Source organism: Erythrolamprus reginae, chromosome 1 (assembly GCF_031021105.1).
Source record: "Erythrolamprus reginae isolate rEryReg1 chromosome 1, rEryReg1.hap1, whole genome shotgun sequence".
In the NCBI taxonomy this organism is placed as follows: Eukaryota; Metazoa; Chordata; class Lepidosauria; order Squamata; family Dipsadidae; genus Erythrolamprus; species Erythrolamprus reginae.
The window spans coordinates 312,690,547-312,703,799 of record NC_091950.1 but is presented as its reverse complement, the minus strand read 5'-3'; the positions used below and the strand labels follow the sequence as shown (position 1 = coordinate 312,703,799).

The 13,253-nt window shown below is 40.4% G+C and overlaps 1 protein-coding gene across 1 annotated transcript in view; it reads left to right on the top strand.

Moving 5' to 3' along the window:
- The window catches only part of SLC2A12 (solute carrier family 2 member 12), a 31,136-nt gene extending 17,883 nt beyond the window's left edge, over nucleotides 1-13,253 (top strand). Inside the window, exons 2-5 of the mRNA XM_070733554.1 lie at nucleotides 3,978-5,309; nucleotides 10,273-10,395; nucleotides 11,220-11,352; nucleotides 12,824-13,253. Coding sequence (XP_070589655.1) covers nucleotides 3,978-5,309; nucleotides 10,273-10,395; nucleotides 11,220-11,352; nucleotides 12,824-12,929 — 1,694 coding nt within the window. The 3' untranslated portion in view covers nucleotides 12,930-13,253. The remainder of the gene's footprint in view (nucleotides 1-3,977; nucleotides 5,310-10,272; nucleotides 10,396-11,219; nucleotides 11,353-12,823) is intronic.

Below are 13,253 nucleotides of genomic sequence, written 5' to 3'. Positions count from 1 at the left end.
TTACCGTATTTTAAGCAGGAGGCGGCAGTGACAAGTGCAGGGGACGGCGCGGTGACGTATGGAGAGGGGGACGGCGTGGTGACGTATGGAGAGGGGGACGGTGCGGTGACGTATGGAGAGGGGGACGGCACGGTGACGTATGGAGAGGGGGACGGTGCGGTGACGTATGGAGAGGGGGACGGCGCGGTGACGTATGGAGAGGGGGACGGCGCGGTGACGTATGGAGAGGGGGCGGCGCGGAAGTGGGCAGGAGGCAGCGCTCATTAAGATCAGAGGGAGGTGGCAGACGCGGCAACGTATGGAGAGGGGGACGGTGCGGACGTGGGCAGGAGGCAGCGCGCAGCTAGATGAGAGGGAGGCGGCAATACCCGTGTTTCCCCGAAAGTAAGACATATGTCTTACTTTCGGGGTACAGCTTATATTAGCCGACCCCCCTGAAACCCCCGATACGTCTTACAATCGGGGGTGTCTTACTATCGGGGAAACAGGGTAAATGTCAGAACCAGCAACCCAGTCCGCCAAGTTACTACTGATTCTTTAGAACCAGTTCGAACCCACCTCTGGTTTGCCCTAATCTGGACTCTATATACTGATTCTTTTCTGTGCTACTTTGCAATGTATATTTTATTTTATTGACTGAAATATGTGCCAGTTATCCATCATTAATTTTTTCATTTACCTGACTTTCCCCTCCCCTAAAGTCTCTGGTGATCTCCATTTTCTCCATTATTTTATTTTATTGATTATTCATTAGTTCTATTTGTATGTCACCCAACTCCCTAAGGACTCTGTATATTTACAATGTCATTTAGTTATTTACAATGTCATTCAACTGAGTAGGCAACTACAATTTTCCACCCTGTTTCCTTATTGCTGGCCTTTCGCATCCCAGATGCTTCCCCATCTATGATGAAATAGTTGGCAACAGCAAGCAGAGAGGTGAGAAAGAGAACCCAGACAATACATTGCTACACCAGCAAGTTTTTCTAACGCTGTAGAACTTTTTAGAACTTCTTTTTTTCTCTCCTTCTGCCATTTTCCAGCAAATGCAGGATATAGGGGTTTTTTTCCCCAGTGGAGTGTTGTCACCCGAGCCTGATGTCATGGACTGAGAGAGGGGGATTGGCCCAAAATCACTCTTTCTAAGATGGGTCTAGAAATTACAATGATTTGGTTTTAGGCTGGCGCCAAAAAGTTCCACACTAAATCAAAGGTCTCTTCCTCATAGGATTTCTAATGCCATAGCACTGCTTACACCAGCAATTTTTCTAATGTCATAGTTCCACTAAGGACCATCTATGAAAATGTTTTCACGCAGGGATTTGGCAGTTTTGGGTATTTCTAAATATGCTCATTAAAACTCCAAAGAACTGTGCTGGCTTCCAGCAGATTTCCGAGTACAATTAAAACCTGTCATCATCACTTATATATCCCTACATGGCACAGGGCCACGTTATTTGCGCAGCAATCAGGCTCCATCTTCCTTTGTTCAACCTAGTTCTTGTCTTTATTTGACTGCAAAGTGGAATGATTTTTAGACATTGGGCATGTGTTACATTATTGGGGTGTTATTTTTGTAAACTATTTTTTTAATCATTTTTAATCACTATGGTGACGTGACTAGCATGTAATTTATTTAATAAATAAGCCATTGCAAAATAGTGTCAAATGGTGAATAGTTCAATTTATAGCTAATAAAATATATAATTATAACAACAGGTAGTACAGTATATGAAATAAAAAAGTTATTTGTTTTTAGTGTCCTAGGTACACACTTAAAAATAGCTTGCAATATGAAGTCAATAAAATGTGTTTTATAATTACTGTTCAGATTTATGTATTGACTGTTACAGTTTCTTATGACTAACAAAAGTAAACAAAGTGAATTGATTCATCCAAGTGATTGACTCATCAGTTAGGAGTGCTGTTTTGACTGACAGCTCCTTCATCTCCAAAATGTGTCAAGCTGAATGCAGAAAGCCCAAGGATCCAAACAATTCCACACGCCAATCAGATTCAGGCTTGACAGTAAAATGTAGCAAGAGATCATTTAAAAAGTGAAAGGAAATCTAAAGGAATTAATCATTAAAATAGACTTGGCAGCCAACATGTATGTAACACATCTTGGGCAGAAGCCTAGCAAAGAATACAAGCTACGTCTTGAATAACTACGTACCTAAAAGTAAATTGCAATGGTGCATGGAAAGCTAATCAACTTCTTCTGTTACCTGTTTACACCCATTATTCTGAAAATAATGAGCATCACAATATTCCCTCCTGCTTAATGATGAACTTGATGGTGTTTAACTGTTCCTGGACCCATTGCTTAACAACTGTGCAATTATTGGAACACGCCATTCTAGTCCTTGGAAAGACCAACTTAAAGTGATTATTAAAATGTGTGTCAACCTATGTCTCAACTAGCATAGTTAAATAGCATTTTATTTCATTTTTATTCAGTTTCTTCTTTGAAATCAGAAACTAAAGTAATTTCTAATATTCAAGGTAATGTAGACTATCAGCAAACTTAGGAATTTTTTAAAAAATCATAAGCAGTACAAACCTCAGGCCCTATGGCTAAGCAGGTTTGTGAGACTTACAAGACAGTCTGCTTGAGCTAAACTTTACACACACATACACGCAATGTGTGTGTGTGGATGGATGGATGGATGGATGGATGGATGGATGGATGGATGGATAGATAGATAGATAGATAGATAGATAGATAGATAGATAGATAGATAGATAGATAGATAGAGAAAGAGTCTCTGGAGAGGAGCGGCATACAAATCTAAATAATAATAATAATAATAATAATAATAATAATAATAATAATAATAGATATACCAGTAGAAATATTAGAGAGAGAGAGTGGGAAGGGAAAGAAAGAGAGAGAGAGAGGGAGAGATGGAATATAGAAAATCATCTGCAATTATTTGTTTGGATAGTTTTTATACCAGTGTGTCTCTATGCCTCATCTATGATGTCTTTTCTGGTATGTGTGTTATTTCCTTGTTAAAAAAAAACTAAACGCAAATAAATAGTATGGGAGTTATTATCTGAACTGTTACTAACAGTTTAACATTGTACTGTATAAATTACTTCAATTGGAACTTCATATGTTGCAGTTTAGCAGTTCTAGTATAGTTAACCTAGGTCCTTTCCTAAACCTTAAATCTGAAGGATGAAAAAAGGTTGTGGAATTTTTTAAAAAAAATAAGAAACGTAAAATAAAACTATTAATTTTATAATAAAATGGTACCTTGATATTAGCTCCATTTCTCAGGTTTCCAGTTGTCCATTATTCTGACACCCCAAATAGCCCCATGTTTTGGCCAAAAAATAAAAAGTGATTATGGAGATCAAAGATATTTTGTTATAAATACTTTCTCCAGATCAGGGGTTTCAAACTTGTGGCCCACGGGCCAGATTCATCAGGTGCTAGCCCCGCCCTACCCAGTTTAGCAAAGGGTGGGAAAGTCCCAATATGTCATGTGATAACACCATGACGATGCGAGTTTGATAGCGCTGCTCTAGATATACCATTTCAACTCATAACCAGCAGATTCTGTCATGGAATTTTTGTTGATGACCAGTAATACTAGACTGGGCTCCATTCATCAGCAGATCCTGGTTCCATTCGGGATCCAGGAAATTCTGTCACAGCTTGACCATGACTAATATTTCCTTTAGCCCAATTCTTAATTCTCTGGTCTTATACAGCAGTGTTTCCCAACCTTGGCAACTTGAAGATATTTGGACTTCAACTCCCAGAATTCCCCAGCCAGCGGGGAAACACTGTTATACAGCAGCAGCTTAGTTTTTTAAATAAAAAAAACCTGTTAATCCATTTAAAACTCTTTTAATACAATTCTCCATTTTAACTGCTGAAGCATCATAGAAAAGTATGGTTTCTAAGATATATTTACTGATGCAACAAAACTAAATGGATTTTTCTCATATTTTTTAAATTCCAGGTTGTGGAATGCTTACTCTCCTATCATCTGTCATTGCGGCCATCAGTGGATTTTTGATGGGTTATGAGCTTGCAGTTATCTCTGGAGCTCTTCTTCAACTAACTAGCATTCTGACACTTTCGTGCCGAGAACAAGAAATCATTGTAAGCACAGTTCTTGTCGGTGCTTTTTTAGCTTCAGTAACTGGTGGAATCCTGATAGACAAATATGGGAGGCGATTTACCATTATGCTGTCATCTGCTTTACTAGTTGCGGGCAGCCTGATTCTGATCATTTTTGCCTCCTATGGACTGCTTATAGTAGGACGGATTGTGATTGGGGTTTCTGTTTCCCTTTCTACAACTGCAACATGTGTGTATATCGCAGAGATCGCCCCGCATCACAGAAGAGGTTTGCTTGTGTCTTTGAACGAACTCATGATCGTTACGGGCATTCTCTTTGCCTACATTTCTAATTATGCCTTTGCTACTGTTTCTCATGGCTGGAAGTACATGTTCGGCCTTGTTATTCCACTGGGGGTTTTACAGATCTTTGCTTTATATTTTCTTCTGCCCAGTCCTCGTTTTCTACTTATGAAAGGTTTCGAGGAAGCTGCTAGTGAAGTGCTTGGAAAACTCAGGGCAACTTTGAACACTACCGAAGAACTCACCATGATCAAATCTTCCTTGAAAGATGAACACCAATATAATTTCCTGGATTTGTTCCATTCCAAAGACAACATGAGAACACGGCTGCTGATAGGGATCGCTCTGGTTTTTTTTGTACAAACCACTGGACAGCCCAACATTTTGTTTTACACCTCCACTGTTTTGAAATCAGTTGGGTTTCAGAGCAATGCAGCAGCCACTCTGGCTTCAACTGGGGTCGGAGTGGTTAAAGTGATCAGTACGATACCAGCTATTCTTTTTGTGGACCACTTAGGAAGCAAGACATTTCTCTGTATTGGCTCATCCCTCATGTCGGTGTCATTGATCACCTTGGGACTAGTGATGCAAAATATACATGTGAATGTCACCACCGTCTGTAAAAACCAGTCTATGGAAGAGGTTCTGTTTCAGGGAGCAGGAGCAGTGACCTTTGCTAATGAGACTTTCAAGGAACGTTTTGCTGGCACGACTTTACCTGTTAAAAGTTCATCATGGTGGAGGGGTGAAATTGCTGACTCTGAGTATCAGAACGGGACATCATTGGTGGGAGACAAAACGTTTGTCACAATGCAAGAAGAATCCCAGGTTGCAGTTGAACCGGCCAAGGTGCAGCCCTTTTTGAAATGGCTTTCTTTGGCTAGCTTGCTGGTTTATGTTGCAGCTTTCTCCATAGGACTTGGACCAAGTAAGTCTTGCTTTCTCTCATATTTTGGTGTAAGGTTAAGATGCTTGGACTGAAGTCACTAAACTGAGTCTCAGGAGAAGGGTGGCATAGAAATGGAATAAATAAATGTATTATTTTTATTATTCATTTTTTTTTAATGCCGCCATTCTTCTTAGACTCAGAGCGGCTTACAATATGTTAGCAATAGCACTTTTTAACAGAGCCAGCCTATTGCCCCCACAATCCGGGTCCTCATTTTACCCACCTCGGAAGGATGGAAGGCTGAGTCAACCTTGAGCCGGTGATGAGATTTGAGCCGCTGACCTACAGATCTAGAATTCAGCTGTAGTACTGCACTCTACCCACTGCGCCACCTCGGCTCATATTAAAATAAATAAATAATAAACAGGAAAGTTTTACAACAAAAATTGTAAAGCAAAAGCTTTTGCTGATGTGTCAAGACAGTATGTCTAGGACAGTGGTTCTCAACCTGTGATGCACAGACACTCCCCCGGGGGGGGGGGGGGCAATGTCATAAGGCAGTGATGGCAAACCTATGGCACGGGTGCCACAGGTGGCACGCAGAGCCGTATCGGCACCCGAGCCAAAAAAGGGTCACCATCACTGAACTAGGCTTTTAAAAAGTCATTGGTTATACATTCTTAAAGATGATTAAATTAAATCCAGCAGCTCCTTTCTGCATTCTATTTTAGGCTAGGTTATTCTAAATTACTAGCAGCTAAACGAATGTATATATCAATACTCTCAAAAATGAAGAATTTCCCTCTTTCATAATTGTTAGTACAGTGGTATCTCTACCTAAGAACGCCTCTACTTATGAACTTTTCTAGATAAGAACCGGGTGTTCAAGATTTTTTTGCCTCCTCTCAAGAACCATTTTCCACCCGAGCCTCCAAAACTCTAAGCGGAAAAGGCAGGGAGAAGCCTCCGTGGGGCTTCTCTAGGAATCTCCTGGGAGGAAACAGGCCCGGAAAAGGTGGAGAGAAGCCTCCGTGGGGCCTCTCTAGGAATATCCTGGGAGGAAATAGGTCCTCCCCACCCTCCCTGTGGTTTCCCCAATCACACACATTATTTGCTTTTACATTGATTCCTATGGGAAAAATTGCTTCTTCTTACAAACTTTTCTACTTAAGAACCTGGTCACGGAATGAATTAAATTCATAAGTAGAGGTACCACTGTAATTTCTTTGGCCTCTTTGGCTCAGATTTCCTAAAATCCCAAGAAACCTTTTGCTTCGTATCTTTTGACTCCATTGTAGTGTTTCGGAGCATCAGGTGGAATGAAAACTTAAAATGTCTGTCTGTTCTTCAGAACCTTTAACAGATTAGGTGTAATGAATAGGATGGTAGCTTGAATATCCAGCTTTGATTAAACCTTTTGTCAGGGCGAAGCCAAAATGCTTGGAGGTCTTGGTCTGCCACATTATGCTATATTCTTTTGGGATGTTTCTTGCTGTGGGAAGTTGGGAGGGGCGGTTTCATGACGACTTAGAGGTAGACAAAATAAATTCCTTTTAGAGTTCAAGGCCATCCTTTGTCCAGCACTGGACCGGAAGAAGATGAGCGTGTACAGACCTAGTGGCAGAAGATTAGTGGTCCATGTAACAAACTTGTGGGTATGGGACAGAGGAAGGAACTTTAAACTGGAAGTGGAAATCCTTAGAAAATCAGATTCAGGTTTCCCCAGAGACTTGCCAAGATGGCTCTAAGAATAAATTGGAACTTTGAGGAACTCTTTGCCTTGGACTCTGATTTCAACTTAGATGTTAATTGGAACACTGACCACCCTTCCTTTCAATTTAAAAAAATAAATTCTACTTGAGAAGTACCTGAATCACAATTATTAATAATGCTATTAATGTGAAAGAAACAGTCCCCGTCTCCAAGGAAGGCTGCTGGAAATCAAACAAGAACAGGCTTGCCCTGTTCTGAATAATAGATGTGAAAAAGTATGTTAACATAAACTTTGCTGCTTTAACATGTTGTCTTGGTAGGATTACTTGCTTCAAATGCTCCGTGATTGATTCATTATCACTGAGCATTTGAAGCAAGTAATCCTAGCAAGACAACATATTAAAGCAGCAAAGTCACAGACCTGGATGGGGCATTGTTATATTCTAGTTTCTTTTTATAACATTGCCTTGTTTCAAATTAAAGCCACACTTGAATTTCAAGAGACTACTACTTGAGACTACTGTATGAGGCCTCTCACTAGTTCATGTCCCCTCTTTCAGTGCAGGAACTTTCCCCCAAAGCAGAGCAAGGAGGAGAAACCTCAAAAGTGATGGAACAGTATGGGAGCAACAGCAAGGGAACCGATCTTGCTGCCTTCTTAAGATTGAGATCTTTATTTGGAAAATTACCTATGCATTAAGACTCCGACTAATGAACCCAACAAATCAGAACTCTTAAGACTTGGCTTCTGCTCAGTGACCCTGTTTATTGAGTACATCATATTGGCACAACTTCAATGGAAAAACCAATTCTAAATCTATCCCCCGGAAACTAGGAAATAACCCTATCCCCAGATATCACAGGTCACATTGACCAATTCAAGGCTCTTCGGGCACTCCTTCCCCAATCCGCTGCCAATAGAGATGACCTTGGTTCTCACAAGAAGGCTCTTTGTTGCGTCTAATAATGATTTTCAACTCTTGGCCGCTTCTCCCTCTGTGTGACAACAGACGAACAGAAAAATGGCTGCAGCTTGCTTACTTATTAATTAATTAATTAATGCCAATTTATAGTTGGATGGCCTATAAATCTCAATAATTAATTAATTAATTAATTAATTAATTAATTAATTGTTGAGATTTATAGGTCACCCAACTCCTTACGGACTCTGGGCGACGAACAGCAATATAAATACAATAAAAGCAATTTTAAAAACCCTTGATATTAAAACATTCATAGCCATTCAGCCGGGGCAAGATGTAACCCACCTTTGTTGTCAGGCATGGGGGAACTGAAACACCTCCCCCGGGCATGTACAATTTATGCATGGTATGTTTGTGTGTGTGTTTGTTAGTAAAATGGGGTTCTTTTTAAATATTTTAAATTATATTTGGATTTGTTATGAACTGTTGTATCTTGCTGTGAGCCGCCCCGAGTCTGCGGAGAGGGGCGGCATACAAATCTAAATAATAAAATAAAATAAAGAAACCGCTTAACTTAAAGATAGCTAATTTTGAGATGCTACTTGTTCCTCACTTAAGGGAAATTAGATAATAATGACTTCTACAAACTCTGGAGGACTACTCGAACACTACTGGCATTGACAAAACCACCAACATTTACAGAAGGTAGCTTTACTTGGAACAGCTTGTGCCCTCATTTTGAAATTAATAAACAGCAACATCTACCTAACCTGGCCCTTGGGAAAGACTTGATGGGTAGAATAAAATACCAAATCCAGTTTAAATATCTGGCTGATTATGTGACCAACACTAATTTATTCAATTTGTTATGTATGTCCACCTCTTCTGGGTGACTCAAAACAGATAAACACAGTGAAAAGGAGAGGATTAGATTGCAACTAAGCGACCAGGCGTTATGGTGGCAGTGTTTAACATCCAAAATAAAATCAAATGGGTGTTCCCAGATACATGTTTAGAAAAGAATCATTGCCCCTGATCAGCAAATATAATCTAATTCATTTAAGACAATGGAGACAATAAATCAGAAGGCATTCATTTGGTCTCCATGCCTACTTGGGAAGTCCTTCAAGGTCACCAAGGAGCACCTTTTATATAAGTCAGCTTGGAATGTAGTTTCAAGACACAAAAAGGAGAAAGTCAGGTTGTTGGTTAAGACCTGGGACAAACCCCCCCCCCCCATTGTTTACCACATGGAGACTACAAACTGCTTTATTTTTATATTTTAATCACAGTATCCTAAGTATTTTGTGCTTGGATGTACTGCTGTTTTTTTAAAGGATCATTTATTACTACTACTACTACTATTATTATTATTATTATTATTATTATTATTATTATTATTATTATTATTTAGATTTGTATGCCGCCCCTCTTCAGAGACTCTGAGCGGCTCACAACAACAGAACACAATACAAATCCAATAGTTAAAAAAACACAATTTAAAACCCTTAATATAAAACAGTCATACATCTCAGACAAACCATGCATAAAATGGAGTGGCCCAGGGGAATCAGTTTCCCCATGCCTGACGGCAGAGGTGGGATTTAAGGAGTTTGCAAAAGGCAAGGAGGGTGGGGGCAGTCCTGATCTCCGGGGGGAGTTGATTCCAGAGGGTCGGGGACTTATTTTTTAAAAAGTACCTCGTTTTAAGATAACCATTCAGATTTTATTATCTGGGGGTTTCTTCCTTCTGCTTCTGGAACCTCTGCTGTAGTTGACAATTCAGAATTTAATGGAACTATGAGGGATCAGTGTAGAACAGTTTTATTTTATTTTTATTTATTTAATTTATTTTGTCAAGTATGTATTGGTAGTATAAATAGATACACCACTAGCTGATGGCTAGCTGATGAGGCCAGAACAAGGCCGAAATAGTGCTATCCTAGTCTCCCTTAATTTTAAAAATTCATCAATAATATGTGATAGATACACCACTGTTTATATACATGAGACGGGTACTAATTAGAGGAAAACATTAGGTAGGCAGGCTGGTGCACTTAATGCACACCCTTTACTGGCCTCTTAGGAATTAGGTGAGGTCTATTGTGGATAGTTACTACCACACTCTGAGCGTGGCTTATGCAGGATTCCCTGCATTTTCTTTCATCTTTCAATGCAAATTGGGTGTTCTGGGGTGGAGCTCCATTTTCGCTACCCCACTGCGTTCTCCCCCCTTCAATGTCCAGGCAGTAGCCCACTCCTGGGTTTGGTGATGAAACTACAGAGTCCGGTAGTGAGTTCCAGGCATTAACTACTCGGTTGCTTGAAAACCTGATTAGCTAACAGATTTTGTTTTTCAATTTCAGTGTCATGGTTGGTGTTAAGTGAAATATTTCCTGCAGGGATCAGAGGAAGAGCAATTGCTTTCACATCAAGCATCAACTGGGGGGTTAATCTCCTTATCTCATCAACGTTTTTGACTGTAACAAGTAAGTTTGCTGTGGCTGGGGAACTACATAACCAGCCCTTTTCTCCTCTTGGTGTAATACTTTAAAAATAAAATGAATTGATGCATATTTGAGAAGAATCCCAGAAATCTGGGAAAGTCCAAACATTTGTGGATGCTTCATTGCTGGGGATCTTGTGGTGGGATTCAATTGTGGTGGGCATAGCAGGGGAACGATACTGAAAAATCCCCATTCCCTTTCTACTCCTGGGGGAAGGATACTACAAAATCTCCATTCGCACCCCACTAACCTACTTTCCAACTCCGTTCTCCTGTGCAGGGCAACAAAAAAAGACCCAGCAGATCAGCTGGGACTCGGGAAGCAGTGGATAGATGGGGGCTGGGCCAGCCAGAGGTGGTATTTGCATGTTCTCCGAACTACTCAAAATTTCTGATACCGGTTCGCCAGAACCAGCTGAATACCACCTCTGATTAGAGGACTTTTATAGATAAAGAGATATTTTTAGTATTATATGACAAAATCACTCTCAGAACGAAAGTAAAGAGAGAAAATAGCCATTCCCCTTTATGTTCAAGCAAATGACAATCGAGTAGTACTTTTAAATATGTCATAATGTCCTTTCTAGAATCTGCTATAAAGTTTTGCTTTGTACGCCAGTAATTTCTATACGTTGAAAACAAAACAGTTAGAATGTATGTTTTTCAGTGTTGAACTGGTTTTGTTGCTGCTGTTATTCTGTGTATTACGATTTGTATGTTATAGCACATCTTGGGTAACCTCAGACTGTTTGTCTAAGAATTGGGGTCCCTAAAGTATCTGAGTCAAACAATTTTTATTCTTTGTAGACCTACTTGGCTTACCCTGGATATTTTTCATTTATGCCCTGATGAGCCTAGCAACATTAGCTTTTGTCATTATCTGTATACCAGAGACTAAAGGATACTCTTTAGAGCAAATATCCATGGAACTGGCAAAACAGTAAGTACCACGCAATATGCGTATAGATTGTACTTGTTTCTAGACAAATGTATTACAGATAGTCCTTGACTTGTGATCACAACTGACCCCAAAATTTCATTTAAGTGAGTTTGCCCCATTTTACGACATTTCTTGCCAGAGTCATTAAGTGAATCACAGTAATTGTTAAATTAGTCAAACTGTTGCTAGGTGAATCTAGCTTCCCCATTGACTTTGCGTGTCAGAAGGTCGCAAAAGGAGATCATGTGACCCCAGGACACTGCAACCGTCATAAATATGAGTTACTGTATTTTTCAGACTATTAGACGCACTAGTGTATAAGATGCACCAAGATTTCAAAGAGATAAGAAAAATGTTTTTGTCCTCCCTGGCCCCAGGGGTACTTTGCAGGCCTCCCAAGCCCTCTGTGCGCCATTTTTCACCTGTTTTTTGCAAAAGGCGTGGTGTGCAGAGGGTTTGGAAGGCCTGCAGTGTGCTTCTAGGGGCTGTGGGAAGGCCATTTGCAAAATGGCCAATTTTTTGCAAAAACAGAGGCATTTTTGGGAAAAGGGCCAATTTTTTTGCAAAAACAGAGGCATTTTGGGGAAAAGGGCCAATTTTTTGCAAAAGCAGAGGCATTTTTGGGAAAAGGGCCAATTGTTTTTGCAAAAACAGAGGCATTTTTGCTTTCCCCCAGAAACACTCTGCGGGTCTCCCAAACCTTTTGTGCACCCCATTTTTTGCAAAAGTGGGCCCGTTTTTTCACCATTCTTGTGAAAAATGGTGCATGTGGAAGGTTTGGGATGCCTGCAGAGTGCTTCTGGGGGTTGGGGGAAGGCAAAAATTGCTCCTGTTTTCTGCAACCTCTTGCAGAAAACAGTTTTGCAATGGGGAGCCAGTTTGATATCCTCTAGGCCAGTGATGGCGAACCTTTCTTCCTCAGGTGCCGAAAGTGTAGATGTGTGTGATATCGTGCATACACGAATGCCATGCCCATAATTCAATACCTAGGGCCAGCAAAAATGCCCACTCCCCGAGGCCTTCTGGAGGCCTGAAACAGCCTATTTCCGAAACTCTGGTGGGCCTGGTAGGCCCAATTTTTGCTCTCCCCCAGCTTGAGAGGCAAAAATGCCTTCACCATTCCCCCGGAGATTCTCTCGAAGCTGAAAATGCCTTCCCAGAGCCTCTGGGTGATCCAAAAATCAGCTGGCTGGCACGCACATGCACGTTGGAGCTGAGCTAAGGTAACGACTCACGTGCCAGCAAATATGGCTCCGTGTGCCACCCATGGCATCCATCCTATAGGTTCGCCATCACTGCCCTAGGAAAAAGCTGCTTTGGAACAGAGGGAAGGTAAGGCTGTAAAAGAATGTCACACAAATTCATTAAGTATTTTAGAGTGTCATAAATACCCTAAAGTTTGAGGATCTGTGTGTTTAACAGTAAATGCTTTATGTTAAAGATTGTGCTGAAATTATTTCCTCTTTTTCAGAAAGCACACCAAGAATCCTTTTTGTTGGATGGGCCAGCGGCAAGACCAACTGATTGGCTCACCTATAGAACTTTCTAATAAAGGCGCCAATGAACAGTTCTTCTAGGCTTGAGTCACTCAGACCAGAAGAATTCACTTTTGTAACGGACAAGATGGTAGAATTCATAGAAATCCTGCCGCTTACATTTGAATGCTTTAGCGTCTTACTCTAAATTAGTTTTCTCTGATTTTTATTTTAGATGACTTTTTGGTCAGTGAATGTTACGAAATAATGAATTTGCACATTTTAAACCCAGAGCTGTCAATCTGTAAGGATATTTCTGTGGAAATTAAAAAAACAAACAAACCATGAATGTAATATAGCCAATTATACAAACGTGAGAAATTTATGGAAACTTTTCTTGAAGAGAGTAAAATACTTTCGTCTGTA